The sequence below is a fragment of the Lissotriton vulgaris genome, chromosome 10, assembly GCF_964263255.1.
Source record: "Lissotriton vulgaris chromosome 10, aLisVul1.2, whole genome shotgun sequence".
Classification (NCBI taxonomy): Eukaryota; Metazoa; Chordata; class Amphibia; order Caudata; family Salamandridae; genus Lissotriton; species Lissotriton vulgaris.
In genome coordinates, this window is record NC_141698.1 from 200,299,318 (window position 1) to 200,321,990 (window position 22,673).

General features: G+C 43.3%; 1 protein-coding gene across 4 annotated transcripts in view; it reads left to right on the forward strand.

The window, feature by feature from the left end:
• The window catches only part of LOC147684983 (mitogen-activated protein kinase kinase kinase 3-like), a 424,161-nt gene that overhangs the window by 389,279 nt on the left and 12,209 nt on the right, over positions 1–22,673 (forward strand). For all 4 annotated transcript variants that reach the window (XM_086940880.1, XM_086940882.1, XM_086940881.1 and 1 more), the window contains exons 15-16: positions 11,693–11,822; positions 14,356–14,533. In XM_086940880.1, the coding sequence (XP_086797006.1) occupies positions 11,693–11,822; positions 14,356–14,533 (308 nt within the window). The remainder of the gene's footprint in view (positions 1–11,692; positions 11,823–14,355; positions 14,534–22,673) is intronic.

Here is a 22,673-nt window from a genome sequence, read left to right on the forward strand (position 1 = left end):
ACAGAGGGTTTTGTCAACATGATGGAGCACCACAGCAAACATTCAATATCTTATTTTTTTTTAGAAACAGATCCCTAAAGCAGGAAATTTCTTTTTTAAAAATAAAAAGCAACCAGCGGTCGGAGAGTTTTCAAAGAGCGTGGGCGGTAATTTACTAGCTTTCACTGCCCCTTACCCCCAGTTGGTGACGGAGAGTGAAAACTGGCTGTTTGACCGCCCACTCTAAATCGGGCAGGTGATGAAATGCCAAACCTCTGACAGCCCTTACTGTGTCGGGCGACTAACCCCTGACTCTACCTGAGGCGGGCAGAACTTCAGTTTGGTGGAGAGGGCACTCCATTGCCTTTGCGATGGCGGACCCTCTAGGGCAAACCCTAAACCGGGCCCTAAATGATTTTCCCAATGGTGAGCAGCCGCTGCAGGTTAGAGCGGTGGACGGAGTGGCCAGGTCAAGGGGGATTTTGAGGGACGACTACGAGGGAAAATCAAATATTTATTTAATATTCCCTCGTGGTCGTCTCTCGAGATCCCCCCTCACCTGGCCCCACCGCTCTTACCTGCAGCACCACATCCTCTCCCTTGGAGCTATGCGGCGCTTTGTCAAAAGCAAAAAAAAAAGATTTCTGTCAGTCCATATTCTGTCCTCATTCCCTAAACGTTTTGTATCAGGCCAGGACCGGACTGGCTACTGGGTGTTTTGGTGTGCTGCAAGCTGGGAGCTTATTTCACAGCAGTGGGGGCTGATTTCGTTGCTGGGGACTTGCGTGTGCTTCTAAATCAACAAAGCAAAACAAATGGTTTTAAGCACACGCAGGTCCCTATCAACAAAATCAACCCCCAGCACCAAAAGGCCTGGTAGCCAGTCTGACCCTGTATCAGGCTACCCTTGATATCCCAGTCGGGCACGAGTTAGTCACTCCCCACAAGTTATCCATCTCTGTAGGCCGAGGGAAGCTCTAATTCACTAATATCCTAATCTTTGAACAGCATCAGTGCATGCTGATGTGCTTCTGCCTCAGTTATCTTTCTATAAAAGGTATTTTAAAAACAAATAAAGCGAGAGGCATTGCCAGGTCGCATACAGCTCGATATAGAAGGTTAATTATTGCAAAAATGCTCCTTAAACATTAAAAACAGGAAAGCCTAACACTGCATAACATGGTGTGGTCAGGCCATCGAACTTTGTGCTCCAACTGGGCTGAAGTGGAACAGAGGCCGTGATACAAGCTAAAGGGATGAAAGGCTTGTGTCCCAGAACATTCCGCCCCCTTCCGGCCTAATAGTGAACTGGCCAGTAAAGTTTGTTCATTTAGTAAACACTGCTATTAGCATAAATTCATACGATCAGATGGAGCATCAGGGCAAAAACAGAATATTTTTTTTTTGCCGACAGTCGCTATTTTTCTTTTCACTTGAAAAGTGTGATCGCTTTAGGCTTTTTCCTTTTCTTAAGTAACGGTGCCATCTGCTGGTTATAGTTATAACTGTACAAAAATGTACAAAATATTCGTTTTAAGTCCATGGTTCCGCAACGTATCAACACGATGCTAGCGTGGACCTCATCACGGTACAAATAATTGGAAATCTGCCAATCTCATACACACGGCCGAAAGGCCTTTCTTTAGCTCTAAGGTTGGTGAGGATATTTCAAGCAGGATACCTGCAGAAAAAGGGTGGCGCAATAGTAGCTGCTAATAATCATCTAAATTAATCTAGAGAGTACATATTTGGGGCCAGATGTAGGTGGTCAAATACCGAGCACTAACGCTAAAATTCGCAACGTTTGCGATCGGTATTTGGCAGCGAGCAATGTAGGTGAGTTTAAACCTACCAGCTAAATAAGGAATCACAAAATTGCGATTCCTTATTTTGCTCTTGCATTTAAGGAATCACAAATTACGATTCCTTAAATGCAATGTAAGTAGCGCAAAAGAAAGTGCACTTTAGCCCTAGAGAATCGCTAATTACCACCAACTTTAAGTTGGTGGTAATTAGCGATTTCCTTTAAAGAAGCATTTTTTGCTTTTTTTAAAGTGCCATGTGGCACATATTCATGCCCTTAGGGCATGTATGTGCACCATGTACACACATGCACATTTCAGGGGTGCATCAGGGTGTCCTTTTGACACCCTGGCACCCTTGAAATAGCTCCCTCTATTTGTGATTCTTTAATAGCGAATCACAAATAGTGAATATCTTCCCATTCATTCCTATGGGCCTCCTAGCCCATAGGAATGAATGGGTAGGTATTCCTTATTCGCAAATCGCAAATTGCTAATTGCAATTCATTATTAAGGAATATTAAGGAATCGCTAATTTTTTAGCGATTCCTACCTACATTCAATTTTGCGATTCCTTAATAGCGAATCAGTAAAATTCGCTATTAAGGATTTGCAGATTTGATTTTACATACATACGGCCCATGATTTGTTCTTCATATGTCCCTAGTCTTGATGATTTTGTAGTTTCTAAGCTGTGAAAATAACTGGTGGTAATATTACCAGTTTGAATGGGACTAACTTTATCGACTGTGAAAGGATAAAGGTTTGTGTTGGTCCTACCAGATTTGTATTTGTTACCTGCAGTTTCTATTAGATGCAGGCTGGGAGTGTGTAGCTGAACGAACTAACTTTCCAGCGTTTTGCTTCAATTTTCAACCACCACAGGACTTTTTCCCAGTGACACATGAGGCCATCAAATTGCCTTAGTCACTGCTGGAATTAGCGTGGGGCGTTCCTGTGTATATGGTGGGCATCAGCCTGGGGACCCTGGTGTGGAGTTGGCTGTCTTTTTTTGCCCTTAAGTGGTGCATTTAATGTGTGGCTTGTTTTTGTCCCATGGGCTTTCCATTTGGCCATAGGTTCCCCGGGGTGGCCCTTTGGCAGCTCTGAGCCCCATGTGCCTGACGCTCTTGCAGTTTTGACTCCAACACAAGGCCCAGGATACTCCCTGCGATCATTTTGTTTAGTTACCAGCGTGGAACTAGGAAGACTGAGAGAGCCCAGTATTATTATTATTATTGGTTTTTATTGAGCGCAGACATATCACCCTGTTGGGGTCTCATGTCGCTGTTACAAAAGCGTTAGCAGATATGAACTATGGAGTTAGAGGTGCTTAGGACATCCAGGTTTTTAACCTTTTTTTAAATAACCTATTGTCCGTGACAGCCCGAAGGTGTATTTCTGACAGTTCTAGCCCTATGGGGGGTCAATAGATGTTTTCCTCCTGACTGAGATTCCTTCCTGGCGCATACCAGTTAAGTTTTCTCAATGGGTACTGTGGCCCGATTCCATGTAGAGTTTTGTGTGTAAGACAAATAAGCTTGAAACGTGTTTGTTTCCTTATTGGTAACCAGTGAAGGGTTTTTAAGATGGGGGCAGATGGAGATCGAGGTGGAAGGTGTAGTACCAGTCGTGCTGCGGTGTTTTGCAACACCTGGAGCCTGGTGTATAGTCCTCATTTATGGACGTTATTAAGGCGTTTCCTTAGTCCAGGTGACTGATTATGCTTATAACTCACCCCACTATGGAACGTTTGCACACATCATTCCGGATCCCCATTCCATAGTGCTACTGAGACTAGAAGCCGAGGGTAATTCAAGCTTTCCCCTGCACAAGTCCCATGTTTTTCCTGATCTCGCCAACCAGCATGCCAGGGCACGGTTTTACAAGCTTGACGTCCCTGTGGCTGGGAGATAGACAGATTGGATCCCTCCTTAGCATGTAGATTATTTGAAATAAAAGTGAGAGTCGGGGCATAGCGCCTTGCATGGCACTCTGTTTGTGACACTTTGGTGTTCCTGGCTCTCTGTACCAGGTTGAGGCCACCATGCATGCATAGGGGAGGGTGAGGGAACCCAGAGTTAGTCTACATTCACATACACACCTGTCTGAGGAGTGGATGACACGCCGGCATCTTATGTTGGTCAGTATCAAGAGCAATGTGCCCTCCAGATGCTACATCACATGGTGGGTGTCGTTGCAGAGAGGGGGACACATTGCACGCAGCAATGTATCTAAACAAATGTGCCTGATACACAACACTGGATGCAGAACAGGCGCATCTCTCAACCAAAAGGGCCTCTTCAGCATTGTATAGATTCACATGCTATAGAAGGTGTCAATGCTGAGGGACCGCCCATGCAGGTTCGCAACTTATTCTTGTCTGCTACAGTGTGCCCCACTGGAAGAAATGTCTATTGGTAATACTTTGGCAGGAGGTGCAGCACCACTGACTAAATACCGTACTAGGACATAATACCCATCGCCATCCTAGGAGTAACTAGCCCACCAACATTTGTGTGCCACAAAAGAGATCATGCAAGAATTGGCGTTATTTTATGGCAGTGGGCTGATATTATATGCCAGGTGTCTATCTATCTATCTATCTATCTATCTATCTATCTATCTATCTATCTATCTATCTATCTATCTATCTATCTATCTATCTATCTATCTATCTATCTATCTATCTATCTATCTATCTATGTGTGTATAGGTGTGTGTGTGTATATGTGTAAATTTATGTGTTTATGCATACTTGTGTGTGTGTGTGTATATATATATATATATATATATGTGTGTGTGCACACAAGCTCAAATATTCAGTGTGCTCTCAGTTGTATATTATTGTGTGTGTATATATGTGTTATAATGTATGTGTGTATATGTGTATATACATATGTGTGTGTTTGTGTGTGTGGTTGGTGGAGATTTTAGTGAAGTATGCAGAGAGTGACCGCGAAGAAATATTGCCCAACATTGATATGCTGCGCAGAGAGATAGAGGCGCTAAGTGACCCACAAGGAGTCAAAGAGAAATATGAAGAGGAAATGGAACAACGCTTGCAAAAAGAGGAAGATAAAATTAAAGTGCAAAAAACGTACAAATTCAGACGGGACAAAGAGGATTATGAGAACGGGAGGATCTTTACCTTCTCGAGGAAATATGAAATGGTGAGGAAGAATGCAGGAAAGGTGTTCAATCAACCCACTGTGGCAGTACAACAGTCGGCGAGCTCTGCACCTGAGACCTCTTCAGTCTCAGGGTCCAGTGTGTACACGGAAAGTGGTTCAGAGGATGGCGAGGAAAGTAGCAACGCCATAAAACCAACGATTGGGGAAGAGCTGGAATACATACGGCAAAGCAGGCGGGAGACCCTACGCTCAGCAACAACAGTGCAACCGGCAAAAAACGGCGCACGAGGAGCAGGCGGGAGAGGAGGGCCGCCCAGAGGAAACGTGACAGTACGAGGAGGTTGGAACCGGGGTTCGTGGAAAAAGAAAAACAAAAATCAGTCAATGAGGGGAGGAGGAAATAATATGGTGGATGCTAGAACAAACTCAAATACCATCATAAATTTGTCTGAAATAGCCCTCACAGTGGCAGAGAAGCAACTATTGTCACTGGGTTTGTCTTTTTGCCCGGAATCTAACTTCCAATACACAAGAACCAGAGCCGACATCTTTCTTTTCATCCGTAAATTAAAGCTCCAGAAATTTCACAAGTTGCAATCGAGGTGCAAATTGAAAAATAAAACCAATGTGGGTACAGGAAACAAGAATACCAACCTTACATCAAGTGACTTTGAAACTATGGTAGTGGCTCAAAGCATCATCAATACATCCAACACGGTACCTAATAACACGCATCTCAGGATAGTGAGATTTCCTTAACACCGTTCCCAGAATTGACTACACAGGAGGTAAGAAGCCTGAGCAATACCAAACCGGAAAGACCCTTTAAAATCAAATCTAAATTTGTGCCAATCATGATAAAGGACTCGATAGATGTTTTTAATGAAATAGTAGTGGCACAAATGAAAAAACTGAACAGGAGAGTCCAAGCAACAAAAAGACATTGTTCAAATGAAGAAATCAAGTATGATCTATTGGTTGACAAATTGAAAAAAGAGAATAAGGTCGTAATAAGGAATTCGGATAAAGGAGGGAACATTGTGTTGTGGCCCCTTTCTGAATATCTTATTGAAGCAAACAAACAACTAGGGGATACTCAATGTTATGTCAATAGCACCCCACTCAATTATAAGCGCATGCAGGATGACCAATGTACCAAATTACTGGCATGGAAGAGCTTGGGGTTATTAAACAACAACGAGTTTAGGTTACTAAAAAAAGAATTCCCCAAAACACCGGTAATCTATTTTATACCAAAGATACATAAGGACCGGGTGAAACCTCCTGGCCGTCCTATCATTGCAGCACATGATAGCCCACTGGAAAATCTTTCCAAATATATAGACTTCTTCTTACAGGAGCATGTGGTGGAGCTGGAATCTTTTGTAAAGGATACAGGAGACTTCCTATCAAAGATCAACAAGATTGAGTGGCAAGATGTATACTACCTAATCACCCTTGATGTTTCATCCCTGTACACTTGCATTTGGAACCAAGATGGATTAAGAGCAGTAAAACATTTCCTAGGCAAAAGAAACATGGAGTTTGCAGAACATAATAGAATGCTCATGGACCTACTGACTTTTTGTTTAGAACATAATTATTTTTTGTTCAACAAACAAATGTATCGCCAAGTACAAGGGGTAGCCATTGGGGCCAGCTTTTCCCCCAGCTACGCCTGCCTCTTTATGGGCTGGTCGGAAGAGCTGGTCCTCAGGAGGCAATATACTAACATATACACAGACAAAATTGTTTCTTGGCTGAGATACATTGATGACTTGATAATTGTGTGGAAAGGTTCCTAGGAAGAAGCCATAGATTTCATTGGAGAAATCAATTTGAATGATATCAATTTACAGTTTACGCATAACATAAGTAATTGTCATGTATCTTTCTTGGATGTATCAGTAAATATAGTAGACAGTAAGATATGTACAACGTTATTCAGAAAGGAAACAGCAGGGAATTTGTTGTTACATGCAACAAGCGCACACCCCGACACCTTATACACAGCATCCCGTACGGGGAAATGCTAAGGCTGCAGAGAATATGTAGCCAGGAAGATGAACTTAAAAAGCATCAGCAGGAAAGCAAGGCTAGGTTCTTAGAACGGGGCTATGGTGCAAAAGTGATTGATGTTGCAATTGCCAAATCCCATGCCAAAATGAGGGAGGATCTTATAGGAGGTACGGACAATCGCAAACAGCTAGAGATTGATAATGCCCAAGTACCACAGGACTCCCCTAGGCTGATCTTGACTTACAATAGACAGCACAATGACTTGCGCAAAATCATACAGCGCAATTGGCATGTGGTAAATGATGACCCTGTAATAGGTAGCCTTCTTCCTGAGTTTCCTGCAATAACATATAGGAAAGCCACTTCCATGGCTGATTTATTGGTAAAGAGCAGCCCTGAGTATAAGGATTCCACAGGCTTATCACTGGCATGAAAGGGATTTTATAAATTCCCTCAATGTAAGGCGTGTACATATGGAGTAAATAGGACCTCTTATATCACTACCTTCAGTGCGAAACCACAAATGATTAAGCATCACCTTACTTGTAAGAGTGAGTATGTGGTCTATGTCTTGGAATGCAGTTGCAACTTGAAATATGTAGGGAGTTCTAAGTTGCCAGGCCACAGACGGATATTACAGCATATAAGGGCAATCAACAACAATGACCCAAGTTACCCTGTGGCCAGACATTTCCATGACATGCATGGTGCTAAACCCAAAGATCTTAGATATTTCCTGTTAGACACTGTCCCGATGCAGAGAAGAGGAGGGGACAGAGAGGGGGTGTTGCGCAGGTTGGAGACTCACTATATTCTTTTATTAGACCCCAAGCAACCGAATGGTTGAAATATGGGAGAAGATCTAAATACATATATGGATTAAATACATTTAAGAATACCTATAGAAAGTACAATGAGATTAGATTATGTATTGTGATCGTTGATGTTCCAATCCTTTCATCATACTGTCGATCATGCTATCAGGTTCTGCAATATTACTGTTAAGGTATATGTAGAAAAAATGAAATAAAAGGAATTTTTATGAATGTTTTTTATTGCAAATAGAGATATATATTTTTGTACTATGGAACATTTTTGTATTCGGATTTTAGGATTTCTTAATTATTTATGAATGAATTAATGGATAACCTGAAGGTGTATATGATTAATTGTGGGAATCATTCATTATATATATGGAATTTGAACATTGGAACGAGGAAAATCTGTTTCCATAGGATATAAGTTAGCATAAGCTATGGTGGTCTCTGGAGCTAAGGGCTGTGCATTAGTACCTGGATGATTTTTTGGTTAGAAATGATTTTAATTGAATTTAACACGGTTAGGGAGCACTGTCAGATTGTTTGTTTAACAAGAATATATAAAAAACTTTTTAATTTTTTTTTATGGGGTGGGTTCTAGGGATACACTGCATATGATTTTATAGGCATTAGATTAAATACACACAATGATAAATGAAACATTTGATGCAAGATGGGTCGATTGATTGACACCGAAAGAGGGTAGGGGTCAATGTTGGATTTAATCCAGGAAACAAAGAAACTCTGAAATATGACATCAATAATACAACAAATATCAAAATAATATTTATGAGTTTTGGGCCAATGCATTTAAGCACGTATGTTTTTTAATCATTTTTGAACAAAAACTTGGATTATGTATTTTACAATAATGTTTAGTGAAGAAATACTCAAAGTATTTTCTTTATGCCTATTATAGCACTGTCACTTTAAAAAGAGGTGTATCTCACGACACTGTTGTCATGTGATCAAGGCAGGGATCTGCCGAAACGCATCGTGACGATATGGCAAGCACAAGAATAAATATTTAAAATTGCACTGAACCTGTGTCTTCCTCGTCATTTTCAAGTTTGTGAAGCAGGACGAGCCTTGCAGCATACATATATATATATATATATATATATATATATATATATATATCTATATATATATATATATATAGATATATATATATATATATATATATATAGATATATATATAGATATATGTGTGTGTGTGAGCGCACAAGCTCAAATATTCAGTGTGCTATCAGTTAGATGTTAGTGTATGTATATATGTGTTTGTGTATGTATGTGTATGTGTATATATATATATATATATATATATATATATATATATATATATATATATATACATGTGTGTGCACACAAGCTCAAATATTTAGTGTGCTAACAGCTGTATATTCGATATCAGTTGCATATTAGTGGTGAGTGACCATAGAGGCCCGAGTAGAGCAGGTCTTCTCATTGCCCCTAGGTCTGCTCTCTGTGTCAGGGATGCTTATGAGTGTGGATGTCAGCTGATCTGATGCTGTCTCTGGGGCAGGTTATTATTACCCTCAAATTCCAGATTTTGGAGGCTCGAGATCCAGCCCAGACAGTTATCTTTCAAAATACAGACATTGCAAAGATGTTCATCCATGTAACACATAGATTGCCATGCTGGTAATGCCCTTAATGCATAGCATGTAAAACAACAATGTAAAGTATGTGATTCACATAGTTCTTGGCAATATAAGCAGTACTGCTGTGCAAATAAGGTACACAACCCCCAGCAGAGAAAGAACCCCTAAGAATGACAGCCCCCCTGTGGGCAGTACTAACCAGGGCAGGGTCAGCATCACCTGCTGAGTAGGAGGGGGCTACCAGACTACGGGTTTTGGGGGCAGGCCTATACCCCCCACCATCTTTGCCCTCAAAGTTATGTAGACGTGAGGAGGAGCCTGCACATACTTCCCTAGGGGACCTTCTTCAAGTTTTGTTAGGCCCTTGTACTAGGGCAGCATCTACTGTGTGGTAGATTGCACTCAACTGGGCAGGCACATCACACGGGTGGCTCCTCTGTTGGAGTGTAGGAGCGTTGCCCACTTAAATACCCCTAGCCCCAAGATAAAAAATAAAATGGTAATTCATCATTACCATTGAACGAGAGTCAGGACGGGGCGAGGCCGCTGCTGAATGATAGCAGCAGGGACTGGGAGGAGGGTGGGTTGTATGTGCACTTTTCAAAGTGCATGTCTTGGGATGGCCAGCCAGATATGAGCACTTTAAAACCTCTTATTCCGCTGTCTTAAGACAGCTGGGTGAGAGAAAGTGCAGGCCTCCATTGCGCTATGGAGTGATGAGACAGGCCACTCCCTCCAATCAGGGTGCTGCTCTCATACTCTTGAGAGCTGTGCTCAGATTGGTCAACGGAGTTTGCCGGTGGTGGGGTGCAGTGCGACGAGATCCGGAGCAGGAGGTCCTGTAGTCAGATAAGTGTATCTTTTGATATATTTTAAGTTTATATTAGCGCCTGTGCCCGTTTATTTTGATATTTTTTATTTTATTTGAGCACTCGCTCGCCTCTCCCTTCCCATTGACGCCAGCCAACACTGACATCACATAGTTGCTATTCCACTCTCTGACCCTGCTATGGAGGGGCCCTATTTACCTGAGCAAAGTCCAGTTTGCCTAGCTGAGAAGTCCAGCTATGCTGAAGCTAAGAGATGAGATTCTTGATGGAAGAAAGGAAGCTTTGAATGAGACTCAACAGCAACCATTAATGCTCTAAAAACACTGCTGGATGGATGTACTTAGCAGACTTTATCAGGCATGCATAGATCTGCCAAGCCACAAGACCACTGGTTGGATCAAAAGAGTGTGAGACTAACAGGTTGCCTACTTTCCATTTTTTTTAAAGGTATGCTTGGCAGTAACTCAAGCAATTTCTCTGGTGACATTCTTTCTGTGTAATTCGGTGTTCTGTAAAAAGAAATTAAGGAAAATCAAATAATGCAAAATTTTGAGACATTTCGCGAAGTTTGCATTCTGTGAATTTTGGGCCACATGTATCAACTTTTTTTGCATTCGCACACGGTGTAATTCACTAATTTCGGCCGTTTGCGAATAGAAAATAGCCTTTCAAGAAGTAGGAAAGACATTGGCCGTGCATTTTAGGTAATCACAATTTGTTGCTATTACCTAAAATTGCGGCTTTAAATAGGGAATTGCAATTTGCGATTCTGTAAGCACATTTACCAAGAATTTTCTAAATGCAAACTGCATTTAGGAAATGCTATTACCATCGAGTCCAAGTCAATGGTAACCATGTGCAATTTTTGTAAAATGCACAAAAATAAATTGTTCAAAGTGCCATGTTGCGCACATATGCCCCTAGGGCATGTGTCCGCTTTACATGTGCACAATATTTTTTTGGGGTGCTTCATGGGGGCCTTAGGCCCCCGGGCACCCTTGGTTTTGCATTACCCAATTTGCAATTACCATTTAAGTAATCGCAAATTTGGTAATGCAAAACCATTTGCACCTATGGGCCTTTAGGACCATAGTAACAAATGGAGTAGTGTTACCTAATAGCGATTACCTAATTGTGATTGCGACTCTGTAGGAATTGCTATTAGGTAATCGCTATTTTCTTACATACCAATTTCCATTCCTTAAATGGCGATTACCTAAAATTCGCTATTTAAGCAATGCAAAATGGATTTTTTATACATGTGGCCTTTTGTGAATTTTTCCAGCGCCATTAAGATTTCCCCCAGTCTTAGTGTCTGTATCAGTATTTCGGAGAGTGTGACTTTAATCTATGAATAAAGAATACGCATAAAGTCTGTCACAATGAATTTTCTTTACGAAATAGGATTTCCAATAATTCCTTCTGCTCTTTGATCTGTTTTGCTGTAGTCAAAGATTTTGTTTCTGTGTTCCATTCCTCCAACAGGGCTCCATTAAAGATCAATTGAAGGCCTATGGCGCCCTGACAGAGAATGTTACACGACGGTACACCAGGCAGATCCTGCAAGGCGTCTTCTACTTGCACAGCAACATGATTGTGCACCGGGACATCAAAGGTCAGGTCTTGGTTCGGCTGAACTTACTCTGTTTGTGCTTGTTTCATTTTATTTTAAATCTTGGTTTAATTTGTAAATATCCGAAAGGGTGATGCTCACAGTTCTCATTGTTTACTAAAGGTTCTTTAATATTTAATTACCCATTTGCTCTGTATTATGCTATGAAATAAAGTTAGGACAGAAGTATTCAAATTTCTGTACGGTATACACCTGTTACAACGCATTTGTTACAACGCACTACCGTTACAACGCGACTTTTACAATGCATACCATTACAACGCATTGCGCTGGGGGGCGCTCTAGGATAGGGAATAAGTATAATTTACTATCCAACACCTTCCCTAGGGTCCACGGGGACTGGAGTTAGAATAGTAAATTATACTTACCACTATCCAGCACCTCAAAGCGCTATGCGTTGTAATGGTATGCGTTGTAATGGTCGCGTTGTAACGGTAGGTAGTTGTAATGGTATGCGTTGTAACATGGTACATCCTTCTGTACGAAAAGGAGGATAGGGCTTGGTGAGAGATATTGAGTGAAATTTTTAAGCATAGCTTAAATTTATGGTAAAGTGGTGTGGGATGCCAATAAACTATAAGCAAGAATTCATAAAATACGATTGGTTTGTGGGTGTACTAAGGGGAAACATTGTCATATCCCCTTTTTGGCCTGAGAATTATGAAAGCATGTTGAACGCAGTTATTTATCGTTGAATACCCCAGTGTGGGAATGTTGAGCCTGTAAAGAGGCGTAGAAGATGGTGGTTTTACTAATGGGAAAGCAAGGAGATATAGAGTCACCAGAGGCATCTATATTGAAATAAATACATTTGTGCCATTTGCCAAGGCCAAAGAGTTCATTGGTGTACCTTGTGGACATTTACTGCAATATCAAAAGCTAGGGACAGCAGTCGAGTTTGCATGAATGGGACACCCTGGTAAGACAAATGAGTTAGCATTGTTAGAGTTATTGATGGAGCCAACCCATTGGTTCCACTGCTCATTGTCTGAGGTTGTGATGGTTTGTGAAAAAATGAAGGCGATGATTCGAGTATAGAGGATCCTTGTAGCTTCTATCATGGGCTAGATGATTGGTCATTCGAGAGAGACTGCTGGCATGTTTTGTGTTTATTCCTTTTCTTCCATTCCGCACAGAACATGCGATGGATTTCAGGAAGGTGATGGATAGAATCCAGTGTATAAATAGGTGAAGGATGAGAAGCAGGCCAGAAAAAAGAGAATTAAAGATGGCCAACAGAGATCACAACATTGGTCATAGACGTCAAGAATAGAGGAGGATAGGAGAGGAAAGGCAGACAAAGAGACTTTTTAAATAAAGGAATGTACCACGCTGCCTGGTGGACCACGGCCCGCTATATTTAGAGTTTATTTCCATGTTCAGTGCGCTAGCAAAACCTTTTGTTTTTCATAACCAAACTCTCGGAGCAGGAGATTATTTCTGTTAAAAAAAACATAAATGTCCTTATCATTCTGGGCGTTTTCTCCCATCCGGTGTGAGTAAGCAAGCTTTTTCCTAATAGGGACAATCTGACTGTCCCTGGTGGTCCCAAACAGGAAAACCAGCATCCAAATGTTTGCCCTCAAGAGGGCAGATGGTCTGATGTTTATTTACTGCCAACCCAAGGTCAGCTGGGCTGTCAGTCAAAGTTTTCTATAATCTCACAACAAGGTCACCCACAGGTGACATGCCTCACCATTGGGTTCCCTCTTGCGCATTGTGACCGCAAGGTACGCAATGTGTGCTACGACTCTCCATCAGGAGAGGAGCGTGAGGTGTTTTTATCATCCAATGTAATAATGAGTGAAGGGCAGAGTACACAACTATAATCAAAAGTGAATTAAAACTATCTCATCAGAGGAAAATAAGTTTAATAAGTATCCCCTGTCGATAGAACTAAAAGACAGTGTGAGGAATAAGGATATGGATTTTCCCTATAAAGCTAGGTCAACATGTTTCTGCCTTGATGACCAGAGGTTCGTGGCATTCTTCAGGACCGACATCATGTCACTCTGCTGTCAGTGTGAAAAAATAATAATAAAATATCATACTTATATGGACAACCGATGAACCAACTGCAGTCTGGTCCGTTATCAATGTCAGACCAATCGTCTGCCTCCACCTTTAACAGGTCCTACACGCATGAGTCTCAACTTTCCCGGATCATTCAGTCAATGCGTAAAGGTCTGGTCATCAAGGCAGAAACATTTTTCCACCAACCATGAAAGCCTGTGAGTGAGCATAAGTCAGCATTGCTCACCTTGGCTGGTCTTAGCTAGGTAGTAGATGGAGACCCACATTGGCAAGTATACCAGCTGCCAGGAGATGTTTGTTGCAGAATTCAAGATAAAGTATTATCTTCAAGGAATCTCTTATATGTGAACTAACATTCTCCAGGATAGTTGGCAGGGCGAGACATTATTTGCTCATCATAAATCTGATTTTATCAAATGCTCATCGGAACACTGGGAAACATAGTCTGATTTCAGTTTTTCTACTGGTGTATTTTTTGCAGGGGCCAACATTTTGCGGGATTCTGCCGGAAATGTGAAGCTTGGAGATTTTGGGGCTGGGAAACGCATTCAAACAATCTGCATGTCCGGAACTGGAATCAAATCTGTCACGGGAACGCCATATTGGATGAGCCCGGAGGTGATCAGTGGAGAAGGATATGGCAGGAAAGCAGATGTCTGGTAAGGCATGTCTCCTCCTTCCCTCTCCAGGCCTGTCTAGTAACAATGGTTAGAGAGGGGACCTGAAGTTTAATCTCACTGTCCGTCAAGATCATATTTTTGTCTCAGTGGATATAAATGAATCACCTTTGCAAATTTCTCTCATCTTTTCCGCAGACCCCCGACCTGTTTGATCCTGTGTAATAATTATTTAATGTGACGTAAGGGAGTAGCCAAATTGGGAATTATGTGACATAACCGATGGCACATACTTCTAGAACTGCTCTCAACTGTTGTATTCCTGCTTGTATCCCTCTGCATTTCCTACTATCCTTTTCCTGGAAATACGATTGCCCTAAAAAGCAATAGTCTATTGTGATGGTGCTTCCACAGTAGCATCTTTATTCTCTATTATCAAAATCTTAGCAGGGAACACCACCTACAAACGCCACACATCAAACCATGGAGAAGGACTGGCTTCCCTTACAGCCGAACTGTTCCACTTTCTGGCAATGCATGCCCCTTTATTTAATCTCTTTAGAGTGTATGGTTTCTCAGTAGTATTTTGTCGTTTAAATAGAAATGTGATGTTGTTTTTACTGCTAATTGAAAGATACTTCTTGAGCTCTTGAGCAATCTTTGCATTTTGACTGGAGGAGGATATATACCTTGGTCATCATCAGTCCTTGACAGGGTCCATCTTTGCTCCTGGTTATTCAATCCCTTTCAAAAAAACACTACAGACAGCAGAACTGACCAGCAAAGTAGCCTCCTTTGTATTCTGTTCTATAGCTGTGGTCTCTAGGGACCAGCCTTACAAACAGAAATGCTGAGATCTTGAGTGAACACTAGAAAATCAATGGAAAAGTTGCTTTTTGAGCCTTTCGCAGATGTAGTCAGTTCTGTTTCTAGGTCTGACGTGGCAGTAGAACAAATCTCTGATCCATTAATTGACCTAAAAGGAGGAATTTCCTGAAGGTGTGTGAACCTGCTTTTAAAAGTGCACTTGAGAAGGTGAACCTGTAATTTCAGACATGTGTGGGCCATATTATGATCGCATTTGATGATAGCGCAGCCAGTCAAGTGTGATCCAAGAAGAGACAGCTCGCTTGGTACCTGGCATGCATCAGCAACAAGAGAACTGTATGTCTGCTAGATGAAGCTGTCACATTATCAAATTATATTGTTTATTATTCTATATAATTCTATTATCTTCTGGCACTCTCACCACATGGTAGAGCGAGCAGTGGGGACAAATAAAATAAGCAGCAGAATATGATTTTCATTTGATGAGCACTCAACTAAAATAGTGTTCAGCTCTTGGGACTAGAAAAAAGAGCAGGAGATAGCAATTGGTGTGCTGAAAGCCTAATTTGGAGTATGTTTTGTGTTCATAAAATTATGAAAAATATCATGTAGACTTGAAAAAGAGAAATTCCACTATCCAGGCCAAATTGAGACGATACTGCTTGTAGCAGTGCGTGCTGCAGTTTGACTTTTCTAGTTTCAGGATTTCTGGTTTCACTCTGTTGAGGCGGAAAAGGGTTTTGTTTCATTCAGTGACGTAAGCTGTAGGCATTATGTGAATTTAAGTGTCATCAGAACATATAGTAAAAAGGATCTGAAGATAAAGTGTATACCTATATCTATTGAATAACAGGAACGAGGGGAATGGCTTCTATGCGGCTCTATAATCTTCTATGTAACTATATGGCTGCAAGCATAGTTGCTAGCTTTGACTCCTTAGTACACACAAAATACAAATATGTACATATATATTTGTACATATTGTGTAAAGAACCTAGAAACGCGTCTAGCATGTTTTACATAGAGCTTGCAGGAGCAGTTTTGTAGAGCTGCCATTAATGGGCAAGATTCCATAGTGTGCTTGCGTAATCGTATTTGCAAATTTTAAGGGTGAGTTACATTTCTTTATTCTTTTGCTGCAGCCAATCCTGTTTTGCTTGAACATTTTTTTTTTGCAAATTAGCACCACCCCAGTGATAATTTGATTTGGCCCCTGGTGCCACAGAAACGGTCCACCAGCAGTAGTACCCAGTGATATGGCCGCAACTTTGACGGGCGGGTGTTTCATGGTGAGGGACGTCACCTTTGGATTGTGCAGTGGTAGACTTTTCAAAAGCCCGTTGACGCTGTCCCCAGAGCACGATTGTGGCATAGAATGATCTCCAAGGGCGCCCCTCCACATCTAGAATATAGATTATCACAGTTACATATCCACACTTTGCCAACCATGACTGTAGATCCTTGCTGTTGGACCCCCAATAGAGTATATAGTAACAGCAGGATGCAACAGATCAATATTCTAGTTCTAGCTCCCTGATATTTTTTATGTTCTCCTAGGAGTTTTCCATCCACTTTTAACGAAGACCACCTTATATTACCTGCATTTGGGCGTGAGGCGTATTCATCTGCTATTCAATGCTGATGATCTTAAATCAAGCAGGCATGGGGCGCTTGAAGCCCTGGCTGTCTATGTAAATGTACTGTCAATTTAATCAGGACAAAACTCAACTTCTTCATTTTTGGCAAGTATCCTTCAGTGTTTTTTTTATGCATGAAGGGTTCCCAAGTGGAGACAGGTTAATGATTTTACAAACTTGGGATCAGGATAGAGCACAAGTTACAATTGGCACCCTTTTCATGAAGATACAAGGGAATCTATATTGTATCCTGTATTGTATTAATACATTTGGTGGGGGATCTATGCACCCAGGTAGCAGAATCTACCATACCAAGGCTATCCCAGTTATAATACATGCATGTCAGGTCTAGAGATTAGTATCAAGTTGGTCAAAAACACCTAAACACTTTTTAGCAAGGCGGTTTTCAATCAGGCATACCCTAGTGGATAGTACTGTAGCATAGATATAAACGGAGCTGCTTAATGAAAAGCAGGGCAATATTATGATTATAAGTGCAGCATTTTGTTTTTGTGGTGATACGTTCTTTCGTATTTTGGGCTATTCTGTTTTTGTGCTGCATTATTACAGGATGATTTGTATTGTGTTGTATTTTGGTAGTTGTGGTATGTTCTGTTTTGCTGTGATATGCCCTGCTATGTTTTAAATGTGCTGTTATGTTGCTTTTTGTATGGTATTCAGTTATGTACAGTTGTTTACTTTGGATATATTACGAGGCTGCTATATTTCCAGCCAAAAGCAGCACATGACTTGAAAGTTCCTGTTATAAGCAACCATTTACCACTTTCTAGGGTGGTAAAATACAGCTGCCTCAGCAGTTGAACTACTTATGACAACAGTCAGCCAAAAGTGTGGCAGAGGCTGTCTAAATTTAGCCCTCTTAGTGCCTATTTTATGTGATACGATCCGAGGACTCTCAATTTTTAAACTGGCGGCCATAAAATCAGTCAGAGGATGATAACTCCAGGGCGGCCTAAATGCTGTAGCGTCAAACCATCTTAAATGCTCTATTATAAGGAATATACATTCAGTATACATTTATGATTGTTTATCCGATTCATCTAGTTGTAAAATCTTTGTGTATGAGTTCTGGTCACATTCATACTCTTGAAACAGCGGGGTAATGGTGGAGAGATCTTGAGGCTAGACATATGCCACTTTTGTAAATTGGTACCACTAGGGATCCCAACTAGTTACCTGTTATAACTGCTGTTAGAAATGGGATTCCTAGTTGGCTGAGGTATTCACCCAGGCCAGACAGGAGCCACCACTCTAGTCAAGGTAAGCTAAATACACACTAAAAGATAACCTGTGCTCAGCCTCTGGTAGCTTGGCACAGAGCATTCACACTTCTCTAAAGAGGCAATGTGTAAAGTATTTGTGCATCACACCACAAAAAGACTCCACAGAGGTTTAGAAAAATATAGAATATGTATTTGAGCAAATGAGACCAAAATGACCAAGATGCAATCAGTAGAAGTCAAGATATGAATTTTTGAAGATTAAATTCAAAATAGTGCTAAGAAGTGCTCATTCCAGTTGCTCCAGCCAACACCACGGCTGAACGGAGAGCCGGAAGATTCGAAATACGAGACTGCGGGACACCATAAGTACAGATTTAGGAGCTGCTACATACAGCATTCAATAGGACCACATATACGCTAGATTTCTCACGCGTATATCAGATTGTATTATTCGACGATCCACCTGACACCTACAAATTGACAGAACAAAATATCTATTTATTCCTGCCCGCAAATTGGCCGGGACGGAAGTATAACCAGCAGGAAGGCTAGATGTACCCTACAAGAGTGACACAGCCCTGAGGAAGTCGCGTGTTACTTGCCCGAAGCGACGAAACACGTGTTAGCTGGAGCAACTGGAATGAGCATTAAAACAACCAGAACAAAAGGAAAACTGTCATTATTTGCCACAATAGATTGCATTTTATGAGAATTACTAAGTAAATTGTTGATTTATGTGTGCTAGGATATTGTAAAAAAATTTGATTTAGGATCTTGTATAGGATCTGACTGATGGGGTTGGGGATGATAACCCCCTCCCTAAGCAGCATTATAAAGTAATATTGCGAGTGTAAAACAGAAACCGGGACCAAGAGTAGCGCCATTACCACTAGATATTATAATCATCCCATAAAGCATACAGTGCTAAGAAGTGACTATCCATCAAAAGGTTACTTGAGATTGCGAGGGACCGGTGCAAATCCAAGGTTCAGGCTGACCGCGATGGGGGGCAGGCCTGCTACAGGAACCATGTAGGTCCTGTTGAAAAAGTACCTTGGATGGAGCAAAGCGTCAACACTGAGGGCTTGATGCATCCATCTTTTCCATGCAGTCGGGTCATTGTGTCATCATCTAGCTTTGCTGAGGTGAAGGCAATGTGTCATTGTTAAGCCATGCAGAACAACATCATCGAGCCGTGCAGAGCGTCATAATCAGGCTGTGCAGGTTGTGAAACCTCTGTCTTTGAACAGCCTCTGCATCGACGTTGAAGGGTAATGTGTTGGTTCCTATTGGTGCAAAGGTGACGATGCATCTGTATTTTTGAAAAACAACCGCAGAACCCACTTCTGAGGCCCAGAACTTGGAGAGAGCACCTCAGGCAGAAGGCAGAGTCCAGCTGCACCAGCAGGAAGTCTTTTGTGTCCCTGAGATGTCAGAAAACAGGAGTCAAGCCAGCAAGCCATTGGAGATCACTTGGAGAAAAGGCAAAGTCCAGGTCTCCCTCAGCAAAGTCAGAGAGCAGCAGGCAGGGCAACACAAGAGAAAAGCAGGCCTTCTAAGTCTACAGTCCAAAGATGAGTCCTTTAAGCAGCACAGTAGTCCTTCCAATAGGGTTTCAGTTCAAGATCCAGGAGTGTCTGATTCCAGAGGGTAGGAGACTCAGAACTTACACTGCACCCAAAAGTGCCTTTGATATAGGGGGTGACATTAAAACATCTCTTTGAAGGGCACAAGGATTCCTTTCAACCTAGTCCTGACTGCCAGGCTATCCGGGGGTGATGGGGGGTAAATCAGTGCTTTTGTGTGTGGACCGGACACTACCTATTGAAGTGTAAGTGTCAACCCCTCTCATTTGTCCCTGACCAGGAAGACCCATCAGAATACAGATTAATTCAGAAGAGTGCTCAGAAGGCATACGAGGCTCACTTTCCTGTGTTTGCGGCTGTCTAGGGGGAATGCACAAACTGTATCTGTCACCCAACCCAGAAGTGTATTGGAGACAGGCTGTCAGGCACATAGCGCAGTAAGTGCAGAGTAATGTCCACTTTACAATAGTGGCATTTCTAAAACAGTAATGTTAAATCCAACTTTACCAGTAAGGAGGATTTATCATTTTCATTCTAAAGATATGAAACATGTAAAAGCTATTCCTCTCTGATCAGGAATTACAACTTAAAAATATATTAAGGTTTCTTGGGAGGGGCATTTCTGACCACTCCCCACTATGGGTGCGGCTAGCTCTAGACCTTCCAAAAGTTGGGAGGATAGCTCCCATTGGCGCTTGGCAACTGAAATACCCGGCCATTAAAAAAGAGGTGCTGCAGATGTCGGACCGTTATTCCCAAGAAAAGTGGGATCTGTTGACTCGGCACAATCCCTCTGGGAGGCGTACAAGATGGTGGCGAGAGGTGAGGTCTTGTCCTTAGTGTCAGGCAAGAAGAAGAAACAGCAAGCAGCTGTGGCCCCGAAGGAGACGGAGGTCATACTCCTGGATGGGAGTGTGGTCGAGTCGCCCACCCCTGAGGGGCTCCATTTGCTAAAACTTCGACAGGAAGAGTATAAAGATCTTGTGAGGGATAGAGCAATGGCTCATAACAACGCCGTCCAGGGGGGGCGTGGCCACGGCGGCGAACGAAATGGCCGCACTGCCGTGAAGCTCCTCCGGGCGGGCTCCCAGCGACGGCGAAAAAGATATGTCCCGCGTCTGATTGCCCCACCAGCAGCGCGGAGCCGTCCCCTAATGACCTCCGGAACACCTAGGCGAAGTTTCCATGCCGCGGGAGCAACCGGACACTAGGCACACGGCGGAGGGGACCTGAGGCCTCCGGACCTCAGCGCCATCTTCCCTTCTGCGCTGGAGCGCCGGGTGAGTGCTGCTCGGCCTTAGCGGTTGTGCGTCCCCTTTTCCTGCTGTCTCCTCTGCCGGGCTCGCGTGGGCAGCGCCCTCCCAGCGCGGCACCCATTTTTCTGGGCTACCTGGTTCCCGGCGCGGGGCAGAGGCCTTAGGCCTGGGTGAGCGCCGGGACCGGGACCTGGATTGCGGGCCCGTGCGGGCTTGCGGGTGGTGGCTGTGGGGCCTGGCAGGTGGCGGTGGGGGTGGGGTGCGCGGCTGCGGGAGGTCCCGGCGGCAGTCTCTGGTACCATACAGCGGCCCCACCGTGCTATATTGGACACAGAGTCTGTTCCTATCCGCTTCCATACAGCCCTGACTCCTCGAAGGGGTTGCTCCCCGGCCAATAACGTCTGCAGGGGCGAGGGCCCATACACGTGAAGGGCCCGCCCTGGGATCACTTAACTGGCTGTGCCTAACCGCTCCCTACCGAACATTGCTCATAGGGCCTGGGTCCTGCTTGCAGTGCTAGTACCCCGCCGAGTCTGCACACGCTTTGGTGGCTTCGGAGGTGGGTCTCACGTCTGGTCAACTGCTTACTGTTGCTAGCTATTGGCGCTGTTTCTGCAACTGCTTCCCGCGACCTCGACGATGTGGAAAAGGGATCCTTCTCAGAGGAAGCTCAGCTTCGATAAAACATCTCTCCTCACCACTGACCCCCCGCCTGGTGCGGCCTCTGGCGCTTCTGGCATACCGGACGGTGGCGATGCACCATCCCTGATGGCCGCCATGATGGGGGAAATGCGTGCTGGCTTCAAGGCGCTTGACAGGCGCTTCGACAGCTTGGAGAAGGAGCTGTCTGATATTGGCTCCACAGTGCAGGCCCACGACCGTCGCCTCGACTTAGCTGAGTCCCGAACATCAGATGTGGAGGACGGGTCCTCTAAGGCTCTGAAGCGACTGGAACGCGTTGAGAGAATCCTTAAAGACGTTGCCATTAAGAATGAGGACTTGGAAGCGCGGAGCCGGAGAAATAACATTTGCATTCTTGGTGTTGCGGAGACAACTGCCACAGGCCGGTTTGACACTTTTGTAGAACGTCTCCTCATTGAACTGTTCGGTAAAGACACCTTCACGGCCGGCTTTGTGGTGGAGAGGGCCCACAGGTCATTGGGGCCTAAACCGCGCACGGGGCAATTGCCTCGACCAATTATTGCCAGGATTATGAACTTTCGTGACCGTGACGCCGCACTCCGAGCTGCACGTGAGATGGGAGACGTGCAGTGGCAGGGAAGCAAATTGTCCTTCTTTCCGGACTATACTCTTATGGTACAAGAGGCACGACGGAAATTTACTAGCGTCAAGGCGGCTCTTCGAAATCTTGGCCTGAAATACAGTATGCTCTACCCGACGCGGCTGAAAGTGAAAGTGAATGGCCGATTCCGCTTCTTTGAATCCCCGGCCGAGGCCCAAGACTTCTGTCATGCCTACAAAAAGGGTCCGGGCTCGGCCGCCGGCTCCAGGCCTAACTCTCCACCTCAATCTGACTCGCAGGCCAGTGCTGACTTGTTCGCTGCAACTGGACTAGGCTGATCATATCGGGAAGCTTGGGGCACGGCTCCTTCTCTATGTTGGGTGCCGGT